General features: G+C 37.4%; 1 protein-coding gene across 25 annotated transcripts in view; it reads left to right on the top strand.

Annotated features, from left to right (window-relative positions):
• Window positions 1-27613, top strand: part of INPP4B (inositol polyphosphate-4-phosphatase type II B) — a 361482-nt gene that overhangs the window by 208476 nt on the left and 125393 nt on the right. For all 25 annotated transcript variants that reach the window (XR_014583909.1, XM_083834868.1, XM_083834859.1 and 22 more), the window contains 4 exons: window positions 1553-1683; window positions 9524-9628; window positions 14697-14805; window positions 23754-23931. Coding sequence is in view for 24 of the 25 variants with exons in the window: in XM_083834868.1 (XP_083690994.1) it covers window positions 1553-1683; window positions 9524-9628; window positions 14697-14805; window positions 23754-23931 (523 nt within the window). In the remaining variant the exon portion in view is untranslated. The remainder of the gene's footprint in view (window positions 1-1552; window positions 1684-9523; window positions 9629-14696; window positions 14806-23753; window positions 23932-27613) is intronic.

A 27613-nucleotide genomic window follows, 5' to 3' on the forward strand; every position in this document is an offset into this window, starting at 1 on the left:
GGACAGTGATGATGGAAAATGGTGGGGCTGACCTCTTACTGCTGATGATTCTTATGCTACACCATTGCCAGTTTATATCAATGGAGGAAGATTAAACAGTGTCATCTGCTTCTGTTCTTTTAGGTCGAACAAAATGGAAAACTAATCATATGTCATTAGTAAACTCCAAACAAGTTAACGTATTGTAGTGTTTGTTTCCATTTTGATACTCTCAAAGACATGTAAACCAAGCAAAATGCCTGAATTTGCTTTTTATTTTACTCGTTGCCTTAGGTAGGAGCAGAATTATGCCTGTATAGCTTTTTCTAGTACCATTCACTGTAATGCAAAGCCAATAGCGATGGGGAAAATAATGTATTGGTGTGGGGTTTTTTTCTTTAAGAAATAATTTTAAGAATCTTTGGCCAGTGGTCAGAACTGTTGCTTTAAGTATAGCTATGTTCCTGGGCTGCAGTCTCATTGGTGTTCTTTTCACCTTTTTTATTTTTTCTCCTCTTTTCCCACCCCCTGTCTCTTTTATTCTTCAGTAATTTTCATAATCTAGGACGTGTCCTCTGGAATTCTTTTCTGAGACTTCCAAGAATTGCAGTGAAATAGTCTGCTTGATGCTTTGAGGAACATTAGGAAAACTAGTTGGTCAGTTTACATAAGATTTCTCCCAAGTCTCTGAAGGCTTGAGATATTTCAGCTTCTTTAAAAGCAGAACACCCGAAGTGGATCTGGGGCTGAATTTACTTGTCAAGTTGGAAAAAAAAAAAAAAAAAAAAAGCCAAAAGCATGGTAACCATGCTTGTTTGTGCAGGAAACTAGGGATCTCTATTTCACTCAGGTCAGCTCTCAAAAGAGCATACAGGAAAACTGATAATTTGCTAACGGATTTCCTTTTGGATTTTCAGTGACATGTTTGGTTACCATAACGCTGCTGTTTTGACCTGATGAATGCAGCTGTAAGGCTGAAGATTAAGTTTTAGGGAAATGGTGGCTTTCTGCTTTATTTTGTGTGTATTGTGGTGAATATAGCACAAACGGGGGGGGAGGAGGAATACTGGGCATGTCTGGTAGTGTGTTGGATAAACTGACATTTGTAGAAATACTGCTATAATGGTGTGTAAGAAAGTATCCAAAGAGTAGAGTTTATAAAACAGCTATACTGCAATCATTGGAGGAGTGAACTTTGTATACTTTACAGTGGTGCTTACCATTTCCTCACAAAATGTTGCTTATTCTGAACACAGCTCTTTGAAGCCTGGAAGCCGCCTTGCCTCCAGGGAAGAAACAATATTTCAGCTTGCGTTTGTACCAGATGAGTTCTGAACGCAAATTACTTTATTATTCACTCATTTGGCATTCTTTATTGCATGGTTGAAAAACAGAGCTGATATCGCCAAACTTCACAAGTGCCATGAAAACAGACCCAAGATTTTATTTCGTATGGGAAGTGCTTTTGATGTTTTATAACAAACTGGTTTGGGATTAATTTGATTCATTTGGTTGAATGTGAATGTTAATGGATTAATGAATTAATGCCATCTCTTTTTGCCTTTTGATACAGGAATCAGGAACTTAAAGACTTGGGAGAACTTGCTCCTCACTGGGACAATATGCGTAAAAGTGTTATTGCACACTGTGATCAGATGTTGAGCATGTATCAGGATACTCTTGCAGAGCTTGGGAAGCATACAGGTATGAAAGTTGCCTCCCCTCTCCTGGAGCACTTAACAGTCAACCTAGTTAATTCTAATTATATGCTGGAGTATTCAAGTATTCAGCAGTAATAAAAAATGTAAAAAAATCATAAATAATAATTTAATTGTTGTATTTCTGAGATATTCAGAAGTACTCGATTACTTGTAAAATTTTTCATGCATTCCAACACGTTTTCACAATTAACAGAGTATGTAGTTATGCAGCAGCCAAAAGATTTGAGAAGGTGGGTGTGCCTGTTTTATTGCATGTTCCCTTGATTTTGCTGCTTTTCTAGTACTGAGTACCATCTGCCAGCTGAAAACAGCTACTAGAACTACATTGGAGGTAGTTCTGAGTTTTTCTTGAAACCTAACTTAAGTTGCATTTGACAGTAGACAGGATAAAAGTGACATGCTCTACATATCCTTAGTGTAGCATTTGTCATTGGCCAGGTTGTGCCAGAAAAGCATGCAATTTATATAGGATGGGCAGTCTGTCCAAATTCCAGAGGAAGCAGTATGTACTGTGCTTGTTTTTTTCACATGAAGATAGTTTCGTCTTATATTCTGATGTGCACTGGTTGGTTGTTTGGGTAATATTTGTCAGGGTCCTGTGGTCAAGGACTGTAATGTATTGCAGTGTCTGCATGGCAGTTGAAAAAGTCAGCATCAGTGAAAAATGTGCAGAAAAGACAGCTGATCTTTTTTTGCTGTAGTAATTCTCACTTGTAAAAAAGAACAAGAAAGGACTGCAGAACTAAGTATTTCTTCTTTTGAATTACTTTTCTTTTGGTGGTTCACAAATCATTCAAAAATATGGTAATTGTTTTCTGTTTTGCAAGACTACTGGAATTATTTCCTGAATAACAAATAACACTATTCTGAGAAAACAAATTTTTCTTTCTGTCCATAGCATGCCTTTCACCCCTACCCCCTGTAGTTTTTGAGATTTTTCTGGAAGGAAATAAACACTTTTGTTCTGAATGGCTACGTAGGCCTTGTTGTTGCTGCTTTCTTGCTGGTGTCAGTTTTCTAATGCCAGTCCTCACAGTCACCATCTCAGTATGTGTTCTCTGTGACTGTGCTGCCATTATTTCTTGGATATGCTGTATCACTCGATATTCTCACCACTAGCTGCTCCCAGTAGGGCCTTACTCCCACAGCTTTGTGCGTGGAGGCATAGGCTTGCCAGAGGTAAACAGGGCTTTGTGCATTGTGTTGCAAATATAACAAGCATGCAAAAGATAACATCTTTTGAAATATCAAATAATAGGGACAATTTGCAGTACTTTAACTATTTCTAGCTTTTTACAGTCCTGTAAAAACAAACAAGCCATTTTTATTTACTGAGAAATCGAGCAACCAGATTTTAGTCCAACATACAACTAAAATGCATAGTAATTTCTTCTTATACAGAATTGAACACTTTTCTGATAATGGATCTGCTGTTTTTAGTAGGTGAGACACAAATCTTTCTCTTCCAAAATAATCAGTAGAACTGTACTTCTGTCTTTTATACATTATCTTCTAGCAGAAGATTGAGCATGGCATTTGTCATTCCAGGTTGCTCTGGGATTTCTTTCTTGGTCACAGGAAAAGAGAAATCCTGTTTTAGTGTATGAACAAAAAAAAACAGCCGCTAACTGAAACCAAACATTTTGGCAGCAGTTGATCACTGGGGGGAAGCTCATCTGTTATACTGAATGTTGTGTAATCATTTGCATTTTGGTTGCACAACTGTAATTTCTTGTATTTATGATTGTTTACCATCGTCAGAATATTTCAATTCTGGTTTTGGCAGACTACTGCCTGATCCAGTATGACACTCCTTATGTTTCCGTGTTGTAACTAATACATATTTTTTTTTAAATGCTTTGTTAATTACATTTTGAAAAGACTCCATAAAATATCATATTCAAGGAAATAAATACAGATGGTGAAGGAGTCAATGTAATAATTAACACTTTCAACAAAATATTGAAATGTCCTTCTGATATTTTTTTAAAAATGAAAAAAGACAATGTAATCTATTAACTTTAAATCCTGCAAGGGACTGTATTGTGACAAGTGAATTTGAAAATGGCTGGTGATATTAAATGATATTAAATTAACTATGATTTGAGATAACTGCATTGGACCAGGGAACCCAAGATTATCGAAAAGTAATAATTGTACTAAAGATTTAAAATAAATGAGTTAATTTGGAGGTCAATGCTCAGGTACATAACTAAATCTCATTTCTTGAACAATATTGTTTTTCCTCAGCATGATGGTGCTGGTGAAATACATGTTTATATTTGGCAAAACCCTAATTTTCATTTTGTGTGAAAATTTGCATTCACATTAGAAAGCTTATTTTATTGTGATCAGTGGCATATGTGCATGTTTTAAAACCAGTAGTTCTAAAGAAGACAATATTTACTTGAAGTCCTGCACTGTAGTGTTTTTGTTAAATGACAAATTAGATGATAAATCCTCTGGGTAATGAAAGTTTCTTCAGAGTTGTTCCACGGAGGTCTTCACAATTTTTATGTATGCTATATGCCTTCTATAAGTGTGTGTGAAGGGGATTGTACTGTGTTATATGTGTGTATACGCAGCCAGGCTAAAACACCAGATCTACATTTTGATCCTATAGACAATGAAGGACTTTGCTGTCCAAAATTAAAGTAAAATCTAGAACAGGCTGCTCAAAGATTTTTTTTTATTATTATTATTATTTTTATTTTTCTCTGTTTGGAATGCTTCATTTAAAGCTGTTGGTGTAAATAGGTGCTTTGTCTGACTGGTGTTTTCATGATGTAAAGGTGGCTAAGAGTCTGTTTGCTTTCAGCTTTCATTTGTGCTGCAGTCTTAACATATGGCCTGCACCCAGGTCTGATCTTCTGTGTAGCTATAGCTGCATGATGAGCTTTAAAAATTCTACATCTGAGGGCACATTCCCCACTTCGGTGTACTGAATTTACGTAGGTTGTCTTCTGGTTCGTTCTTGTTGTGCTGAAGGAAAGCTATCTTCTCCCCCTGGGCACAAGGATGAAAAATAAGGGTAGTGCAGGCAGTGTGTTAACCCTGACAGCTGACCAGATTGAGTGAAACTTGACTTGAAGAGTTATCTGACATTCCAGTGTGTTGTAGTCTTTTAGGGACATGGAAATTGGGGTCACGGATGTTTTTGTGTTTGAGGAGTAGGAATAAAGAAGGCATAGCTAAGTAAGAGACATGGTTAATCCGTTGTTGAAGACGTGCCTGGGATTAGATTACAAGATTTGCAGCCAGAAAGAGGGAGCATTAAGTCATTTTTGCATCTGTCTTGATCTTGGATCTTAGAATGATAGAATTATTTAGGTTGGAAAAGACCTCTAAGATTATCTAGTCGAACTTTTTAAGTCCAGCCTTTAGTCCTGTCACTGTAGAGAAGATGTACCTTTTGGTACAGGTTTCCCTTGAGCTCATGAGATAACCTTTACTGCTCTTTTAACATAATATAATATCATACAATTTTCTTCAGTCTGAAGTACTGTAATCGAAAAAAATAGTAATCTGTCATGAAGGAGAATAATATTCAGCAAATCTTGAAAATAATGGATATGTGACTGAATATTTTCAGCTTAACTTTTTAGTTTGCAGATTGATCCCAATTTTAAAAATATTTTTGTATACACTTATTGTTGGCTCTGAGTAGTCTGCTTCTCTATTAACTGTATACCATTTACCTCTCTACAATGTATTCAATCAAAAATTTAATTGTGGTTCAAATCCATCTTAGAAAACTTGAGTTTTAGTTTATTTCTATGAATTATTTACTTGAAAATTGGTTTGTTCTGGATTATGATACTGTAACATGCTGATTAAATTCCACCAAGCATTTATGCCCTGTGCACAACCACTTGATCTGCCTTGCTTGAAAACTGGAGGCAAGATATTCCCTGTGAATATTTCTCATTTGCTGTTGGATTTTACAGCAAGTGAGAGTTAACATAAAGCTAACATATCCGCACCAAGTAGAACTTCATAGCATAGACAAAAAAGGGAGTTGAACTTTGGGAATGTTATTTGCTTGTTTTAATTTTGACCTGAAATGATTTTTTTTCTGGTGTTCTTTTTCTCAGTGATCAAAATGAAAATTCTGTTGTTTGTCCAGCTGTAGAAGGAGAGAGAGAGATACGATCAAGGTTAGGGCAACTGAATATTGCTCTGGGGAATTGGATATTATGCCTGCCTCTGTCACAAAGTTCCAATGTGACGCTAGGCAAGTCAGACTTTTCAGAAGTCATTAGTTTGTTCTTATTTTCTGGAAGTCTGGCAATATACACAGGATGTTTTGTAGGAGTATTCACTGCTTATGTATATAATTTACATCAGTGGGAGCAGTGCTTCTGAAATGCAACATGTATAATGTTTCATATTTGACAGAATCAGATCCTCCACGTCTCATATTAATGCACTGTTTCTTAAATGCCTCAACCATAAGTTGGTCTCTGTGATTAGAATAGATGAAATTATAACCATTTTATGCATCCAGTTAAATTTATCCTCTAAATATTTGTAAAGCCCTTAGAAACTGTAGTGCTGCATGCAGTAGACACTGAAGAAATTAATAATTCTGTCTTTATGGAAGGCTTGAGCAGTATACATGTATCTAGATACTAGAGTAAAAGTTGGAAACAAAATATTGAATTGCTGCTTCTAAAGTAAGCACCGAAGATCCTAAGTGCTCAATGAATTGGAAAAAGCTAGTAAGTGATATGGAATTCAAGTCTGCTTCAGAGTTTCCTGTTAAGGTGAATGTCAGAGGAAGCTTACATCTATGAGCTCATATTTTCTAACTTTGAAGAGTTTGATCTTGCAACAATTATAGTAATTATTTTAATAGGGAAATTGTAGTTTTCTTAGTCTTAAATACAGCTTAAGATGTTATTGTATTGGGTTTACGTGTCAAGAGTTTGGTAGCAGGGGGCTGCAGGGGTGGCCTCTGTGAGCAGAGCCCAGCAGCTTGCCCATGTCAGATCAGAGCCAGCTCCAGATGGCCCCAAAAGGGATCTGCTGCTGTCCAGAGCTGAACTAGGGAACGATGCTGGCTGGGCCTCTGGGAGAGCAGATTTAAGAAAGGGAAACGACTGCTGTGCAACAGCAGCTGGGAGAGCGGAGTGAGAACCAACCCTGCAGCCCCCAAGGTGAGCACGGCAGGAGGTGCTCCAGGCACGCAGCAGCAGTTCCCCTGCGGCCTGTGCAGGGAGAGGCCCCTGGTGGAGCAGGCTGTCCCCTTGCAGCCCATGGGTCCCACACGGAGCAGATCTCCACGCTGCAGCCCGTGGAGGAGCCCCCGGTTGGAGCAGGTGGATGTGGCCTGGAGGAGGCTGCGGCCCATGGAGAGCCCCTGCAGGAGCAGGCCCCAGGCCGGAGCTGCAGCCCGTGGAGAGGAGCCCACGTAGGAGCAGGGGGTCTGGGGGGAGCTGCCACCCGTGGGGGACCCGTGCTGGAGCAGTTTGCTCCTGGGGTATGGACCCCGTGGTACGGAACCATGTGGGAGCAGTTCTTGGAGAGCTGCTGCTTGGAGAGCTGCTGCTTGTGGGCAGCCCCCACAGGATCAGTTCGGGAAGGACGGCATCCCGTGGGAGGCCCCACGTGGAGCAGGGGCAGAGAGGGACCGTGAGGGAGCTGCGGAGATGAAGTGTTAGAGACTGACTGCAGCCCCCATTCCCCGTTCCCCTGTGCTGCTCGGGGGGAGGAGGGAGAAGAGGGTGCAGGGAGGAAGGAAGGTGTTTTTTAGTTAGCTTTTAGTTTCTCACTGTGCTAGCCTGCTAGTGATAGGCAATACATTATATTAATCTCTTTATGCTGAGTCTGTTTTGCCTGTGACAATAACTGGTGAGTGATCTCCCTGTTCTCCTTGAGCCATTTCCATTGTATTTTCTTTCCTTTTCCTTTGAGGTGTGGGAGTGAGAGTGGTTGTGGTGGAGTTCAGCTGCCCAGCATAGTGAAATGACCATAATTGTTTAGAGAAAACAACCATCCAAACAAAACATCCCACAAACCTGAAAATGAATTTTATCACATGGATGATACTGGCAAATGTGGATGGAAATGTTTACTTCCACTGCATAGATTTCTCATACCTGGGTAAACAGAGTAACTAACAGCAGTGGATTTTATTCACGTGTTACTGGCACTGGAGCTGAAGGGATTCTTGCTTCACAGGTATTCCCTGAAAAGAGGAGTAACAAGACTCAGCAATACTGTGTGTGTTCTACTTCAGCTCAGGACAGAAGTGTACTCCATGACGTGCAGGCTCTTTTCTTCTCCCTCCTACGCTTTTTTTCCTTGTCCCTTTTAATCGTCTCTCATCTCACTCTCTTTTTAGTCCATCAGTGTTTCCTTGTCTCAGATGGTTATCATCCCTCAGACTTTGACCCTGGTCTCAGCTGGATTCTCATAAATCATCTGCCCTCATTCTGTTTTCTTCCCTAATAATTTCAGTCTCCTCACCTGTGCTGCTCCATTTTGTTTGTGACACAGTTCAAGTTCCCTTTGCTGCTCATAATTTGGTCCTCCTGTGCTTTCATGATGCATGTTTTCTCATTCCTATTCGTCCTCATGAATTACTCCTGTTTTCAACCTGTACCTGAGTTTTCCTATCAAATCTAAATATAATTGACTCCTTAACAATCGCTTTTCTCATTACCTTTGCTTTAATTCTCCATTCAAATTATTATTACTTGAAGTTGCTAACCTTAGATAGCAGTCTCTACAGGCCTACAACTATTTTAGGTGAAGTACCTGGCTTGGCTTTGTATAAGTTTGGTAGTACCTCTGTAGCCGTGGTCTGGGGGGTCATTGGTGCTGTCCGGCAATATGGTTTGCATTGGGAGGCTAAAGCAGTTGTCTTGGAATTTATGGCACTTTCAGTAGAGAACCTCTTGCAAATTTTGACTGAGTAAATGAGAAAAGAATTTCAAAAAAAATTTTTAACCTTCCCCCTGATTCCACAAGAAGAAGAAAAACTTTTTGAGAGAGACCGTGGGGGTAGAGGAGAGAATCCTATCTGAATCAGAGAAATTTTAGTCCAAGCAATTAGCAGATGGCTAAATGACAGGATACTGACAAAATGGTCTAAGTTAGTTATGCTACCTAAGTGAGAAGGTAGGATCACCTTTCTTTCTTCATCTACACCCTTTTGGTTTATATATATATGCCCTATCAAATATCTCCCCAAAAAATATTTTATTAGTCAGATTTTAATTACATTCCTGTATGCCTATAATTATATTCCTATACAACAGAGTTGCTCATAAACTCACATTTTTGAAGTATATAGCCAAATTTTTTTTTTGGAGCTTTGTGCTTCTTGTGGTGCTGGATTTTTTAGAATAAAAATAATTTACAGCTTTCCTTAAACCAGTTTACTTTGAACTTTCTAGGAAAAGTACGTAGCCCAGTCAACATATTTTTGTTTTAAGAAACAAAGGTTATTCAGTGAAAATATAGTGCCATCATAGTTCTGCACCCCCGTGTTTATTGAACAGAATAAACATAATACCCATTAACTGTGGCAATGTTTCCAGCAGGCTGCAGACCTACTTCAGACAGTAGGGAAAAAACGTCTATCACCTAGAATAAAAAATTAGATTGTTCTGTGAATTAAAAGCTGTTTTGTTGCATGCAGTATGGTTACATGCTGAGACTCAGTTAGTGAACCATTCTTCTCCTAATATACAATTACACATTAAAAGTAAATTAAGGAAGGCTGCTAACGTACAAGTATTGTCCTCACATTAAAAAAACAACAAAACATCTGCTGGGTGCTTAAGATAATGATTCTTTAAACTTTTGTTTTTCAGGTTCTTCCTTCAAATCAAGCTGTAGCAAAGGAGAAAAAACATTGGAATTCATCCCAATAAATCTCCATTTGCAAAGAATGCACGTGCATAGTCCTCGATTGAAAGGTAAAGCATGTTCTGCAGAGAAATCCTCTGAGTATGAGAAAATACACTTTGAAATACAATTAAACTTACAGCTGAGAGAGGCAGTTTCCATTTTAGCCCTTTCGAAGATAAGGGCTAAGTATATTAAGTAATATATTAAGTATTATATACTTAATATATTAAGTATATGTAAGTATATTAACTTACATATCTGGTTTCAAGAATCATCATCAGATGGACATAGAGTTTTCAAATGAAACATTACAACCACAGTAGGTCTGAAAGTTATGCTGTTTGTAGAGTTGAATCTTGGTCTTTTTTAACTTTTCACTTACTTGAAGGATACTGGCAGCAGTGTTATAAAATTTCATGGATGGGGCATAAAGATGCTTTAGGAAAAAAAAGCACAGAAAGTAGTAGTAGTAGTAAGTTTACTTTTTTGGTAAATTTATGTGCTATTTAGACTTCAGATGAGTTTGGAATAATGCTGAGAAGGAAATAATTTCACAGGAAATACTTTGACTTAAAAACAAAACAAAGGAGATAAGTTTCGTGTTTTTTTTGCTAACCACTGAATTTTGTATGGTATTAGCTTGTCTAAGATTTCTGAAATATGGCTTGATATAGAAAGTTCCTTATATGACTAGATGGTTGCTTTTTTCTTTTTAAAAAAATTAAGTTTCCAAATTCAGTGTTTAATAACTTATACACCTGTAGATATTCAGTGTTTAAATTTCTCACTTTATTTTTTTAATGGGCCCTACAAGCTCTGCAAGTAGACATTTCCTGTCTTTGTTTTGTGTCCCAATCTGGAACCTGCCCATTTTCCTTCATGGTTTGATTTCATTCTCTCAGGTTTGTGCACCTGCTTCTACACCCCAAAGTTTCTGTTTTGGAAATTGCTTTGGAAATATTTCTAGAGCAACCGAGTATGTATTGTCCTTAGAGGACAACCCTGAAGTAAATCATGTAAACAAAGAAATGACCAGCTAGCCCTTCCCTCACTTTTCTCTACAAATTCTGAAATCTGCACCCACACATACTGCTGTTTGAAACGGATGATAAGTTATAAAAACCGAGAAATCAGGCCCTGTGTTTCAGCTATGCAAGGAATTTGTCTTGTCTTCTGAAGCCACAAACTTTGGATACTGACTGCAGATCTTGGAAAACTAAGGAGTGGTTAACTAAATTTCTTTTGAATTCTTTATTAATAAGTTCCAAGGAATTTGTGCTCTTTTTGTTTTGATGACACTTCAAACAAATAAGCAAATGCAGAATATATGTGCATTGAAATACATTTGTAACCCTGTGCATATTTCAAAGTATTCTCATGTAACAGTGCAGAACTAATACTGTCATGTTTCACACTGACATGCTGCACAATGTTCAGTAAGATTCACGGCTTCTAAGGTATTGACTTAATTTTTCACTGTGATCCATAGTGCCAATAGTAGTGTAAAAGCCAATCTTATCTGTCTTGTTTCTAAGGTTTTTTTTTTCACTGTGCCACCAGAGATAATGGTAGAGCACATTAAATTTTCTCCCAGAGATTGCCTGGATGAACTCACCAGCCTAGGTGATGTAAGTAGCATGGTTCCACTAAGGACAATGTGACTTCTAAACTTAATATATCCTATTTCTCAGGAAGCTTAAATGAACCCAGTGCTGCTTGTGTCTAAATCAGCTTTTTCAGTGCTACCCTGTGTCACATAAGCATTTGCTTAGTCTTAAAATGCAAATATCTCACCAATTGTGCTGAAAATAGAGAATTTACATCTTCTGGAAAGAGGGAATCATTTTCTGTAATGTCATTTTCTGTCATTCAGTAACTATAACAAAAAGTTTATGAAGATGAATATACTTGTCTTTAGTTGGATACATGATTTCTGTATCTATTACTCAATGTCCCATCTGTTTAATTTATTGAAATAAGTTTTATTTTATGAGCACCAAAAAGCTACATCATCTATTAGATGTATACTTATATTCTGATATTGTAGCAATTGCTGGTCATTCTGTCATAAGCAGCACTTTGATATCAAGTTGCTCTTTCTCAACATGTGCTTTGCTTGCCATATATCAAAGGGCAGCCAGAATATAACAGGGAGACTGAAGGGAAAAATAGAAAAGCCTACAAATATTCATAGGGGTTGTGATTAAACAAGCTGATGAGCAACAGTGTTGTCATTTACCCTTATGATGTTAGATACTTTCAGATTGTGGATGCAAGATAGGTCTTAATGACATCTGTCATATGTATACATATGGATGTGTTCTTTGTTCAATGTGTCAAGTAACAGGTTTGTTTTTATTGAACTGTGATTCAGGTTATTATATGGTATTGATGTGAAATAGAAAACGCCTGTGCATCTAACCTTCCAGTAGGAACAGCTTTGAGAAAAATACTGTTTCTTTATGGAATAACTTCATCCCTATCCATTTGATAAACATTGCATTTTGCTCTGTTCATCATACTACAGAAGTTAAATTTATATGTTGTCATAGCTTTGCTTTTGTCCCTGTTTATACAATAAGCACACTTGTTTAAAATGAAGAGATTTTCATTTTGCTTCTATGTCCAGTGCAAGACAATGATGGCCTCCTGTGAAGGTGAGCAGGTTGGTTCAAGTTCTAGGTTGAGCTGTGCTTGGCATAAAAATCCCTCCAGTCTTTATATTGACTGGATAAAGCTCAGGTTTATGGAACTGTGTTGCTGTGGTTGTCACCATGTTGCACCTGGTTTATTCAGGAAGGAGTGCTGAGCAGGAAGTGCGGAATGGCAAAGGGACTGTTTTTTGGCAACTGTATAACCAGTGTTAGTGTTTCACTTGTGTAAGTAGGAGGTGCATGTATGTTTTGACTCAGAATAATTAGAGTGAAATGTTTTATTTCAAGCTCAGTTTTCTTGTGTTCTGATGCCTTTTTTCTCCTTCAAATTATGAACTAATTATTTGAGGGAGGGCTCATTCTCCCCTTCTTTTCCCCCTTTCTTTTGTATTAATTATTAATTTTTGTGGAGCATGCTGACAATATGGCACAGCTCCTACTACTCTCAGCTGCATTTTAAGCTTTGTCTCCACTGCGGAGTGTTGTCAGTGATAGTCTGTTCTTGACGTGGGTAATGGTTATGAGTTACTGGAACATTTCTGTACCAGCACACTCATGCTGACACTGCTTGTCCTTCATGAGGAGCTGCATTGATGTGTAAGTGGAGCACATCACAAGGAATTCCTCCTAAGCCTTGCAGTACTTTCCAGTATAGCATGCTCTGGAAGGTGAGAGAGAGACAGCCCTGTGCCCATCACCAGGGTCATAGTTGTCTTCTTTTTTGCTGCCCTCACTCTCCCTTGTTCTCTTGCATGCAGGAGGTGCTCAGCTGGTCTGGGTACGTTTGGATCTGAAACAGTTGCTCTTCGTGCAAGGAAGGCCCCAGGCTGAATGAAAGTTGCCTTCTGGGCAAATCCCCTGGGATAGCTGTAAACAGCACCACTATTTTTAAGACAAAGTCAGCAAAAGCAGCAGGATTTAGTCTTGTATACGTTTTCCTATAGTTTTATGAGTTATCTGGAAACATATCTTCATCCCACTGTCCAGTTAATCTGATGAGTTTCTCTCTTATTTTAGTCTCAAACCACTGTTGTTTTAAGCGATAGAACTATTGTCAGCAGTGGAGGTCTAGTAGCCAAAGATTATGCGTTATGGATAAAACTTGCTGAAGACCTGAAGAATGGGCTATTTACGAATCTTGAGGCTCACATGAGGCTAGTGAAATTATGTTGCTTCTCCTCAAGTGGGAATTGAAGAGCCACCAATTCATTAGAGTTCAAATCAATTTGAGCAAATATGCTTTGAGATTCAGCTCTGGAAGTAAAATGTAGTTCATCAGCTGTGAATCATTTGTACAGAGTTCTTGCTTCTAGGGATATTTATCATCAGAATGCAATAAAAGTTCTATTTTAGGAGAGGATGAGATTTTAATTTACATGGAAAGCTTCCTTGATGAATAAAACAACTCTCTCTCTCAATTAAAAAAATCCTGTTTCCTTTAGAAGAATGTCTTAAAAATGCCTCAGTCTGACCTGTATTTTTATACTTCCAGTGAGCACAACATAGGTACTGCTTAATGCAGATGGAAATTCTGCACATGTAAATTTAAACTTTTGATGGAGTGATTGTGGTTTTGGGTGTAACTGTCTCCGTTTCTGTACTGACAATCACAAGCACAAAATGAGAGGCCGTTTTTAAAAAGATGTTTCAATCCCCAGTTCTGTAAGCAGACATCCATAGAAAATATCCATCATGCATGTCATTACGCACAGATTAACAACATTTTGTCACATCAGCGAGAACTTCAATAGCATAGTTTATTTCCCATTTTGGTAACCTTTCAGCTGAAAATAAGAGACTTGTTCTGTGTTTATAATCGTATATACAAAGTAAATATAAGTGATAGAGAAGGGCTCTTCAACTTAGCTTTAAGCAGGTAGTCATACCTGAAAGCAGAAGCTAAACAAATTCAAACTAGAAATGAAGTGGAAACTTTTACTAGTCAGGAGCCACTTCTCTGGGAATGCAAAGAATTCAATGTCACCTAAAGTCTTTAAATCAACTTAAGAAAAAAAAAAATGCCCTCACTCAACCAGAAGACATTAGCTTGATGCAGTAATCATTAGCTGCAATTCTGTAACTTGTATTATTCGGGTAGTCAGACTACTTCATCATGATGGTTTCTTAACTCTAAAATGCATGAATCTGTGCGTTTCAGTATGACTTCAAGTTAAATAATGAAAGAAGTAATAAAGTGAAATACACAAAGGACCAATTTACTTTACAGCTTTGTAAACCTCAGCTAGAGTATTTTTCTACATTGTGGCATATAATATATGAAGTAATAAATCACGTAAATTTTCTGAGGTGTGCAAGTGTAAAAATATTAACTAGCTCCTGGGCCTTCTTGAGACCGATTCTCAATTATTCCTTGAAAATAATGAAGACTTGTTCTCCTAATGTAGAGTAGCATTGCTATAGCATTGCCATGTTTTGGGCATAGGTGCATACAAATCTCTGTGCTTGTCTCTTCCTGTTTCAGATGCTTTGTATGATGTAATCACCGTGGGAGCCCCAGCAGCACATTTCCAGGGATTTAAGAATGGTGGTCTCCGAAAACTGCTGAGTAAATTTGAGGCAGAAAGGCGAAAGTAAGTATTTCTGTAATAGCTAGGAAAAGATCATTAAAGCTGCATTGTAATATTAGGAGCTCGTTGAGTTACAGAACAGTTTCCCCCTGCTGGATGCATGAAAGATGAAAATCTAGTACGACTGGACAATGATTCATTCATAAAATAACTTATTTATCTTCCCTGCTTTGCTAGACGGCAAAATTGAAGCACAATTTACTTGTAATGCCAAGATTTATTTTGGACGTGAACACACAATTGTGAAATTTTCTTCCCGTATTTCAGGAAGCCTGAGGAGTACCTATACTTGAAAACATGCTCCTCAGAATGAGTGATCTCTTCTGTAATACTTGTGACCAAGTAGGAAGCAGCTATAGACAACTTTTGAATTAAAAAAAAAATGGTTTGCAGTAGCATCTTCATTTTTGACAACCCTGGGCACATCTGCAAAAAAATCTTTCCAGCTTGACAAGCTGTCACTGGTAGCACCCATAGCTGTGACTGCTCTGCACTTGGACAAACTGTGCCATACTGTGCAATCAATGGCACAGCATTTGCAAGGAGGTATGTGTGTATGCTAATCTAAATTGTCACAATTCTTCATAGAAAATTAATTTCATTTGATTCATATTTGGTGTTCCAAAATATTTAATAGATACCATATCATAAGGAATGAAAGGATAAATTATAAAAATCTACTGCTAACTTTGAAGTTGGCTAGAAACGAAGTTGACTACAAGTTGACATTAGTGTTTAAAAAAAAAAAAAAAACCACCAGCAGATGCATTTGCTTTGAAAACTGTAATGAAAACTGTATTTTTTTAATTTTATTTTACTGTTTCGCACTGCATGGGCATAAAAACCTTATTCTGTGGCCGCTTCTGGTGACAAAACTTGCCAATGAAATATAAATACTGTTTATCATTAGAGACCTGTGGATGGACTTTGTGTTGACAGTAGGTACTTAATCTCCTGCCAGCAGGCTGGTGCAGGCAGCCTTATTACCATGAACAGGAGGCCTATAAATTTCCTGCTTCCTTACGAAGAAAATGTCTGAAGACATTTCATAAAGTATCTGTTGTCACTGTTTCAAAATAATCTCCAAAGCTGTGTTCATCTGATGCGTTAAATACAAACATCGTATTTAAGTACTATTTCAACTATTTTAATAAGATGGATAAGGACACACTCTTTTATTATCTTTTATTAAAAGAAATTAAAGTTCTAAATAACATGAAGAATTCTGCAGTTCTAGCCCTCAAAATATTCAGCTTTCAGAAAATGAACTGTCTCTCACGTGCATTGTCTTGGAACTTATCCACACTGACAGAATATGATTTCCCAAACTGGAGGATAGCTGCGAGGTAAACTTGAAATGATTATCTGTGATTTATGTTAATTGGAGAAAAAAAAGGGAAAATGCCTCGTAGCAAAGAGTCATAGTCTTTATTGAGGTCTTTCTGGAAAAGACCTGCAGCATCTCTTAGGAATGAATAGCCAATGCCCTTGTTTCATAGTAGCCTGTAACAGGGGAGAAGAACATTGGCTAGACCTTTGGGTCCTGTGCAGTGTTAAGTGTCAAAAGGCTAGGATGGCAATGGATACTCATTGCAGCGCAGCCTCTTCTTGTTTATATTCATTCATCTTGATTTCACTGACCTAAACTATATAGATCTCTGACTTCATAGAGGATTGTGTTCAGGAGCAGGTTTTATTAAGGCCTTTCATACCTATTTCAGAGTGCCTACACATCCTCATATATTTGCTCTGCTTCTGAGACTTTTCTGCATCTGTCAGAAGCACCTCTATTTTGGTGACTTTCAAGGACATCAAACTGGACCGTTATTCTGGCAGTCCAGTTTACTTTGTTTCTCTCTTCCCCTGGAAGAGCAAAAGTCTGTCTTTAGGACTAGCAAGGGAAACTCTGTCGCTATCCTTTCAGATGATTCCTAGGAAAAACAAAAAACTGGAGTCAGGATAACAGACTTAAGTTTGAGCACTGACAATAGGGGACTGCAGTTTTTAGTGAATCACTTACCACTCCTTAAGAAAAGGTTGCTCAGTGTATGAATTCCCATGAAGTAGAAAGAAGGGAACCCCCAGAAGTCGTCATCTCTTCTGTCACTGTGAAGAGCTTCAAGGAAACTCCACACGTTTTTTGGTCTTGAGTTGGAAGAACTTGGGTGGGTCAAAAGATAGGAGAAAGCATGCTCTGAATGTGATCTCACTTCTTTGAAAATTCAGGAGTGGAAGTGCTTTAAATAGGTACTTGAAAAGGCTGTTCTCATTCTTACCATGGAGAAATTTCTTTCGCTATGGCAATGACAACTTTATTCTGTATGCACCTGTTTATTTAACTGCATGAGGATGCTTTGAGGACACTTGGCATTTCTGGGGGCAGCTTTTACAATTTAAATTTTCTGTTTTACAATTGGAGCAGCTTTTCTGAAGCTTTGGTTGAAGGGAGAAATGACACCTTGAGATATCAATCAGAATATGAAATGAGCAGGAAAAAAAAATGCAGATTTAGCTGCCATTTCCTCTAGGCTAACTGAGCTAAAGACCTGGAGAAAGATGTGGGAAGAGATTATTTCTCAATCCAGTCCCGGTAGCTTTCAGGACATCATTGTCGATGCATATGACAGAATGTCTTGCATGCATTTGACCTTCAGGTTGATTAGTAGAACAGTTTACTGAAATATTCAACAGTGTCAGCATATCACAAAATATTCCTTGCTCAAACCTGTGCTTGTGGAATTAACAGACAAGAGGAAGTGTTAACTGGTAGCAAGGTTATATCTCACTTCGCAAGATGTAATTGCATTTGCAGTTGCCAAACCAAAACCACAATGAAACATATGTTTCATGAAAGTTTATCAGAGGAATGTGTAGTAAGTCTATCTGTTTGAAGATGTGTGGCACATTTTCTTTTTTTCTATTACATGGAATATAGATCTTTGTGCAGACCAAAGAGGGGACGTTTTTTGTAATATTTATTAAAAACGCAGTATATTTACTTAACTTTCTTTTGCTTATTCCCAAGCAAGTAATCCTAAAAAATAAAAATAAATTGAAAAATATGGTCTTGAGTAAGAGATGAAAATTTTCAGGTGAAAAACAGCACTTGGCCATATATGATCTGAAGTGAGGCACATTGCTTTACTACCCATTCACAATCGTTACAGTTCTTCATCTGCAGCAAAGTGGCAAATAAACTGCCTCAGTACTACAAACATCAAGCATGTCTATAAGGCATAACTGTATTGTGTTTGTCCCTGTAGTAGCTAGTCGTGAACTTCACAAGAACTTCATAAGTAAGAAAAAAGGTGCTTTTCTTAATCATTTAGGCATGGCACCATTTAAATAACTGAAATATGTCGATTAAAGTATGTCAAATCATTGCAGAGTAATGCAATTAATTATATGTGTATGAAATACATTTATCCTATTTTTTCCATTATATGGTATTGGTTCTTATTACTTTCTTCCTTATTTGTACCTAAAAGAGAAAGCAAATCAGTTGTTCAGATTCAGTCTTCTGTTGGCCTGCTAGTATAGATTACTTCTCCAACCAGCAAATGAAAGAGCTCGTCTTCTCATCAGTCTAGATGGCACAGCAAATCTTTATTTGTAGAGTTCAGTTGTGCAGGCAGGCATTCTGTAAGTAATACCCATATTATGCCTCACTGTTTTAAGTGTTCATAAATCACTTTCAAGCTACTCTAATAGCTGTTTTATCTTATTTTCTTAAACTTATAATTACAAGCATATTAATGCCCAAGTACGAATCATCAGGAAGAACAGAGGTGTCCCAGAAGCTGCACTAGGTTTTGTGATTCACTATTGTTTTTTAATACCGTTTCTAGCAGATTCTTTAAAAAGCTGTTTTTTTAAAAAGAATCCTGCTTTAAATTAGTGCAAACTTCAAGCTAAAAGAGTACTGGAAGGTTGATTTTTTTTGGGGGGGGGGATCATCATTATTTGATTTGAGTATGAATTTTCTAAAAGGCCTCTCTTTCATTTGATAAGGCCTAGATCTTTGGTCAAGGTGTGAGGTATGCTTCTTCATTAGCATACTCATTAACAGAGGTTTTATTAAAACTGGGATCTTCAGGGTTCCTATACCTGATTTTCATAATCTTCACCTATTTCTATTCTGTGAGGAATCTGAAACGGTACTGTTTCAAGGAAAAGCATAGACATGTTGAAACAATAATGATTTGTGTTCAATCTAATTGGAACCTTAATTCTACAGGGAGATCACAGACTGTTATGCACAGTACTTTTCACAGAGACGTTCTTTGCTCACTCTCTCTCTTTTCATGTGTGCTTGTATGTCTATAATGATATATATATGTACATATATATGAGAGAGAGACAGACTTCATGGAAATGAATGTTTTTTGACAGACCATAAAATCAATGTTTAAGGTTGTTGGAAGTTTTACTGAGAAACTGCCACAGTTTGTGTGCTATTTATTGATATAAAAATCTCATCACAGTATTTTTCAGCCATTAGGCTCTCTAGACAAAATTGCCTGAAGCTTTTCCTTAAACAAGCCTGAAAGAAAGGTTACCGGGACTGGCAAAGAAAGGGAAGAGTGGGTTTTGGGGTGCTTCACATACAAAGGTTAGAAAGGATCGTCCTCTGGAGAACAAGAAACTATTTCTTCTATGTGGGCTGCAGGAGTGATGAGAAGAAAGTCGATCCATGACTTTGCCAACCTTTCTCTGTGTAATGAAAGAGTAGGGCAGCACTTCTACGTTTTAAACAATTTAGGGGTATATGCTGTCTTCCTGATGTAATGTACACCTCAGCAGGCTGCCAGGAAATGGTTAAATTGAAAGGTGTCTTTTACCTTCAGTTTTGTGGTAAGGCATGAAAGCTTGTGTCTTCTGCTAAGAACCTTGCTCAGTTACCCTCGATGAGCTTCTCCCCTATGTTAAAGGTTACTTGCATCTTTCCACCAATGCAAAGATATCCAAAAATTAATTTGAAGAACTACAGAAGGCTTTCCATAGGCATTCAAGCTTCCTGGGGTGAGTCTTTCTAGGAAGACTCTTTGCCACTATGGCATCCATTCTAACTAGGTCGATGTGGGGCAGATGGAAGGCATCCTGACTTTTGTTGTCACTAGAACTCATGTCCCATTACCAGTTGAAGATATTGATGTAGTGTTTCTCCAAGAGTCAGCTAGGAATTAAGAGGCAATAGAAGAAAATCAGGAGAAGCTCTATGCATACAACCTAGATCATCACTTCAAGATGGGGATTCAGACTTCATAAGTAAAGATGAATTAGAACCAGTAATATATCTTCATTTTCCTTAGTATTCAAAACAAATTTCAATTTTCAAAGCAATCTTAGAGAAATAAATTATAAAAATCCATTGGAACATCTGATCTCTCCTGTTTTCAAACTCTCAGCCCTGATCACATAGCTTGGTTTTATTTCCTGATATGGTGAATTGTCCTGTTTTTTATGTAATCAACCGACTTTTGATCATAACTTTCCACTTCATACAGGGTACGTGAGATCCTTTAAAAATAAGCCACTGTGCTGGTAGTTTCAGTAACCTACATAAGCTCAACATTACCTGGGAGAAGGTTTTTGTTTTATGTTCCTTAACTGTATTCTGGATATTGATGTCTGCAGTTTTTACTGTGAAAAATGTAAGGTCAAATGTTCATTGTTAAAAAGATTTTAACCCAGTCCCAGATGGTGACAATTTAACTCAGTCACACAAATGACTTAGTTAACAGCAGGAGTAGAGTTACTCTGAGTGTCATTAAAAAATTAGATGTTTAGCATATTGCAGTATTTATTCTCAGGCAAAAACTTTGTTAACTTATAGTTAAAATTGCAGATTTAGTCAATATTGTCCTTATCCAATTACATAATATTGTTATTAAAGCAATTCTAAAACTTAAATGACCACTGACACTCGTGTGTGTAGTTATTGATGGTGCCAAGATGCAGAAGTCATTTTCTATGCTAAGTGAAACCTCTGAAACTTAACCCAGAAGACGTTATTATAGACTTTCAAAAGATACATAATCAATAATATATTTTATATATCAAGGGTAGTTTTTCATAGTGTTGCTGATTTCCTGCACTGGGCCTACCCATGTGTCTTTTACCTAATGCACAAGTTTCTTCTTACCTGTTATTCCTTTCATCTGGTTTCTACATTAGAACACCTGTAGAAGGTTTCTCTCTATTCTGTGTGTATTTTACGGGCAGCAGCTTCTTTCAAGTAGTATTACTGATGTGCATTAACTATATCTAGCAGCAAGGTCTAATAGTACTTATTTATAAGGAGGCTCATTTCAGAGAATTGGAAGCATAAATGCCTTTTCATGAATGATAAGGCCACAGAAAATCTCAGGCTAATCTTAGATGCAACAGTGTTGAGAAACAGCAATTATAAACGTCAGATAGATATCCCCCCAGGCATGTTTTATCTGAAAAACAATAGCTCGCTTTCTCTGGACTTGTACTCAAAAAAAAAAAAAAAGTACCTTCAAGTTTTTCAAAGAAACTGAATCTTTGGAGCTGTTTTGTGTTTTCCGGGGCTCGGGGGAAAGGTTAAAATTAGCTAAATCATGAGGCTTGATAGGAAATCTTATTCTAAAGAAAGAGTAATTCTCTCTTCACCATTTCCCTTATTTAAAAGCTATAACTGACTTCATTAGAATGAGAACTACCCACACGGTTAGCATCTCTGTCTTTCTTATAGCATTGTCTGTAGCTTTTCTGCTGCAATATTCACTGAAGCTTAGAGTTGGGAGATCAGTGAAAAAGATCTGGGAATTAAGGGCTGAGGGGAATCCCGGAATGGAGTATGTGCATGGTGAGCTTGATAACAGTGTTAGCCAAATTCAGCCTGCAAAAGGGCTGTTTGATAAAGGGAGGAAGAAGACTGAAGGGGAATTAGGGATTATTCAGTGCTAAGACGGTCTTCGCTACAATTAATATAGACTATTAATCTTTGTCTGTGCCCTCTCTACTGAGTCTGTCAGCTTGAGAGTTGCAGTAGATGTAGCAATAGATCTAATCTGACTGACAGTGTTGCCACCTTGAAGGCAGAGCTGTGACCATTTCCTCATTTCTTAGAGGGGCAAGATTTTTTTTTTTTCACGATTCTTTAGGAGAGATGGTTTCAACAATTCATTTTGTTGAAATATTCAGAATTCTGCCCTCTGCACTTAGTAGCCAGTACCTCATTTAGTGGACTGTGAATTGGAGACATTGTAATTTTGGTGTGGTTGACAGCATGGCAACGCCTCGCTGAATCAGATGTCATTCATCCTGACCGCTTCTACAAAGAATTATATCTAAAAATGGAGGCATTAGTGAAAGAAAATTAGGATGAGATATTGCGTGATTTGGGACAGTAACTCTGCCAAGTACCTAAGCAAGATGCTTAACTTTAAGACTGCTTCAATCTATTCTTATTTGCAAAAAGATTTAAGCCTTTTAGATTTTGCAGGAGAGACTTCATTTGGACTTCTGAATGTGTGTATGTCTGTCTTATATCCAATTAAATTTAATTTCTTATTTATAGAAAGCTAATGAGTGGGAACTGGAAGATACAATAAAGAGAAAATGGGAGTAAAGTGGTCTGAAAAAAAAAGACTGAAATGAAAAGCAACTATCAATGAAGAACTGCTTGAGTGTCAAAATTCAGGTCTTGATCTTGAAGTTAAGATATAAAACTGGGGGGGGGGGGGGGAAGGGCAGAAGAGAGGCAAGGATGAATGAAGAAAAGACGCAAGGGGAAAGAGGAGATGCATACAGAGGCAGCTGGAGAGTGTGTGCAATGTTCTGTCATTGTTGATGTTCCAGGACCTGCTTGGTGACAACTAAATACATATTAATAATTACATGAGGTAGCCAACTGGGCATTTCATGTACAGGCTTTTAGAACTGCCTGATTACTGTGTTTTTTATCCCAAAAGTTATTAGGTCCTGTCATACCTGTTCCTTGAGCTCTCCATTGAGTAGTTAATCAAGTGAAAGCTGTTGAAAACAATGCATAAACTTCATGCTGTGCAAAGGGTACAGAGGACTAAAGTAGACTGGGCACCCACATTTTGTATGCTGCCCTCTTTTTTTTTTCTTCCTGTGTTAATGTTACAAGTTAGTCTGAATCTGCAAAACACTTTGGTTTCTCTGAAGGACTGCAGCAGGGCTTTATAAAAGGAAGGATTGTGTGCAGGACTTCTAGGTGGGAAGATGTATGGTACAGCAAAATACTAGTAAGACTGCACAGTGCTTAAAAATGGTATTTTGGAATAATGGTATAAAAGGATATTGTGTAATTAGTAAGTGTTGGGGAAGAGGGGATAAATTTTCAGAAGGAAAACAAATCATGCAAATAAAGTGCAGTAGTTTGTAAACAGTTAAAGTTAGCAGTATGCGCTTGTGTGTTTTTGTAGTAATTAACCTCGTATTTCCCTTTGATCCCCCATTTCTGTGTCTCTTCTTGCAAACTAGACACATTGCCAAACTAGACACGTTGCTTTTCTTAGAAATAACTTTATTGGAAATAATGTAGTTATTAATATGAAAGGGGAATTGAGATGGAAAAGTAAAGTAAAAAAAAAGTAAAAGTAAAAAAAAAAACTTTTGCTCTTTGTGATCATAATCTGACCTGGTCAAATCTTTCTTTTCTCCAGAATCACATTAAAAAAAAATAAAATAAGGAAAATAGATTTTTGTTTGTTTTAGTCAAAAATAGGTTGAACAGTACTACCTGGATGTTTGGTGGTCAGCAGTCCATTATCCTCTAATGTTCAAATAAGGGTTTGTTTTTACCCTTACAGGAAGGAGCATTTCAATCATATCAGTCAAGTTTGGGTATCCGTCATTCTTACAACATTAATGTTAATATTTTTAGCACATTAAGTATGGTTAGTAATAGCAGAAATCATTTTGACATCGTGTCTCTTTCTGTGTTGTTATAGTACTGGATACCAGTGTATTTACTATTCACCTGAAAACACAGCCAAGGCAAAAGAAGTTCTCAGCAACATCAATCATCTACAACCTCTCATATCAAGCCATGCAGACCTGCTGCTTAATTCTGCAAGCCAGCATTCTCCAGACAGCTTGAAGAACTCTTTAAAGATGCTTTCAGAAAAAGTAAGATTCAAATATTCACTGCAATGGAAAATGGAATAACCAAGTCTCTAGCTGCTGTTTTTTTTTTTTCCTGCATAAGTTGCCTTTCATAGCATCAAGAAATGTTATATAAGCTCTGTTAAAATAAGCTTCAAAATGTTGCCATCAGGAAAAAAAAAAAAAGAAAAAAATATTTTGTATTTCTGTAGGCTTTCCATGTAGAAAATAAATGAAATTTATAAGGGTTGTCTTTATTTGAAAGTATAATTAACTTAATTTCGTATGTCTTTATCCTCTAGTGGCCACATACTGAGGTTTTTCCAAAATAGGTTATTGTAAGTAATTTGGAGGATATGTGGTAGGATAAACTGTTATTTCTCTTTCTGTGACACTTCAAACTACTGTCTATGGGAGGTAGCTCAAGCCAGTGCTTAAGGTTTAGAATAATAGCGTGACCAGAAATGGCGATGCAGTTTGGAAGGATAAGTTGGAACCAGGAGGTCTCAACTTTTAATCCTCTTTCTTCTATTATTTCCTTCTGTAGCTGTAGGCACCTCCTCATCTTAGTTTCTTTAGCTCTAAATTAAGGAAGATAATATTTTCCACCTGTCTCTGAGTGATTTTGGAGATTAGCTAAAGTCTGTGAAGTACTTTTAAGCATATGTTATCCTGTGAAAATATTAAGCACTATAGCTATAGCCAAAGGGGTTTAAAAAAGTTTCCCATTGCTTCATGGGCCATACCTTCTGTAACGTGATCTCAATATGACTTAATAGCACTATCAGTAATCATTTCAATATATCTTCAGCTATTGGAAGTTGCAACCCCTATGGTCTGTTGAGCACTATTATCCCAGCAGTACATCATTCAATGTGAGAGTTTCAAATCTCAATACTGAGCTCAGTCACATACTGTGAAGGCATTGCGTTGGAGCCACAGGGGGAGGCAAATGTTGTTCTCGGTTAAAGATGTGTAAATCCACAGTAACTTTAGAAACAGTTGAGTTGCTGCAAATGTAAGGGATACATAGGAAAGTAGAATTCAGCCTGGAAACAAAAGGGAGGAATATAGTTTCATTTTGTGGCAATTGCAGCCTACCTTTCCATGTAGTACTGAAGGAGGCCTTTTTTAGCTGCTCATGGAAAAGGTGCAGCTGCTCTATTAGGAGTTAGTTCAAAGAAAAATGTATGTGCAGGTATATTCCCACGTTTAGTCTGAGGAGAAGAGGACAAGTGAAAAAGGGGTTGGGATTATTACTGAGGAAGCTGGTATGGAAGGACAGCTGCTTATAGAGAAGGAATGAGAGCTGGGGAGGAAAGGAAGGACCAAGGAACACAACTTCAGGGAAGCACAAGACTGAGCTTCAAAAACTCCCATTGACAAACCCACTTGGTGCTACAATTAGATCCGTTATGGTTAACACAAAGAAGTATCTTGATATTGTAAGATAACTTATCCATCTATATCATCTGGTAGAATATGAGAGGCCAGGGCTTAGAAGAGTGTCCCTGATAATTAAGAGAGCTTGGCATACTTTTCTGGTGAGAATTATGTGATGCCTACCTGTGTCTTTGAGGCACATCAGATGCTGTTGCTCTCCTACCTTTTGTGTACCTTTTACATGCAAGAAAGTAATGTTCTATGACTTAACTCGATACACATTTAGAAATTAAACAGACGTTTGAAGAAGTTGGGAAAAACGATTTGGCTGGTGATTACATTTCTGGAGTTTATTTAAAAGCATATTGTTTTTAACCTTAAGATGATATTAAAATTCATATAGAGAATGATTCCTTCTAAAATACTAGGTAGCAGTAAATAAACCTGAGCTATGAAAAACGTGAATTACAGTTAGGTATTTTTGTTAGAAATGGAGGGACTGGCTGCACATGTTGGAAGTGAAAATTAAATAATTCCACTGCTGCTTATTTTCTTATATTGAGCTTATTTTCTCATATTAAGCATGGTTTTACTTCTCTGTGTATGATTTGCAATTTACTGTACAGTTTTCCTGAGACTAATCTTTTATCAACATTTTCTGTTAATTGATTAAAAAAGCCTTTAGCAGTCGACAAGTGTATCAGCATTTGCAGCTTGCAGAAGGCTTGATAAATTCATTTTCCAGCTATGCCTATCTTTATTTGCAGAAATACTCTTTAGTCAAGTATTCAAAAGAACTTGCAAAGTTTGCATTTCTTTGTATATACTTGTTTTGTGCCTTCTATAAAATTTTATAAATAGTGATGTTCTGCAAATTTAGCTGTATTTAGCTGTAAAAAACTGTAGTTAAATGTAGATTGTTGTTAAACCAATGGAATCCTTGAATGGAATTTAATTACATAAGAATTTTAGTCTTTCTATGAAAAAACAGAGATTCACTTCCGTGCCAACTTGCTTTTTTAAAATACATTTTCCCTATAACATATTTACATTGAAATTAAATTCAATAAACTTAAACTTTTCAGATAGTTACCTAATATACATCTCAGTCATAGTGGACATTTCTGAATTTAAGTTGTCCAATACTTTTAAAACTCAAAGCTTTTTTTTTTTTTTTTTTTTTTTGAATTTACCATTCCTCATGCGGAGACCCGATATGATCTCAAGCAAATCTTGAGGGGGAAGAGAGGTACCTCAAACCTCAGCAAAACCATGGTATTGCCCTTTGTAAGGCCAGATAAATAGTTTGGGCTATTTTAATAGGAATTGCAGAAGAGCCTTGAAGAGAAGCTCTGCTGTTACCATGCGAGACAAGACAACTGTGCGAATCAAAATTTGTCTTGTCTTTATAGGAGATTTTGATAGGGTTTGGTGGCAATATTACCCAAAGACTGTTTTCTGAGCATGCACTATGTAGAGGCTGGAAATGTGGAAAACTGAAATAGTCTTACAGTGCAGCTCAGGACTGCAGCGAGGCAGTACTGAAGGGCTACAAATCAGGTAATTGTCTCTAAGTACCCTTTCCCTAAGTTAGTTTCCCTAAGTTAAGGCACTAAGTTAGTAAGAAAGTGGCAGAACGGGTCTGATAAAATTGCCAGAGAGTTAGGCGGTGTTTCTCAAGCCCAATCACTAAAGAATCCCAAATCAGGTCAAAAAGAAGTCTTAATTAAAATAACAATAATAATAATGACTTAGCTTAGATATTCCTATGGTTGTTCTCTTGAGCCTTTTGAGTTTTATGTGTAGCAAATTCTCAGGCTTTCTCTGTGCAACCATTAAGGATCAAAATAGTTTTCTTTTTTTTCCCCAAAACATTATGAAACCTGTAAAGAGCAGACACTTCTCGTGCAGGTTCCCAACCTCAGCAGCTGGGTCTTAAAGGAAAACGACAATTCCTTGAAGTGTTGTGGTCGAAGTGTCAGCTTTTGAGGGGGTATGGAAGGAAGAAACCATGGAAAGAAATAAGTTGAGTATGAGTGGAGGCTTATAAAAGTGAAGCAAGTACTAGCAAAAAGGGATTGGAGAGGAACAGAAGCAAGGAGCCCAGAAACTGGGAGAAAGATTTCCAGGAAGCTAGAGGCTGATACTTAAAACTTGGTGGGTGTTATGGTATGAAAGGAATGAGAAAGTGTTTCGTCAACCTGTGAACCAGGGCATCTGACCAGGGAGAGGAGCTAGAGCAGTGTGGGTGGACTGTCGTGTATTGACGGGGCGTATGCTCTCCCGTCTCTGACAGATGAACCCTGATGAGCGTTGTTGTGAA

The sequence above is a fragment of the Anser anser genome (assembly GCF_964211835.1).
Source record: "Anser anser genome assembly, chromosome: 4".
NCBI lineage: Eukaryota > Metazoa > Chordata > Aves > Anseriformes > Anatidae > Anser > Anser anser.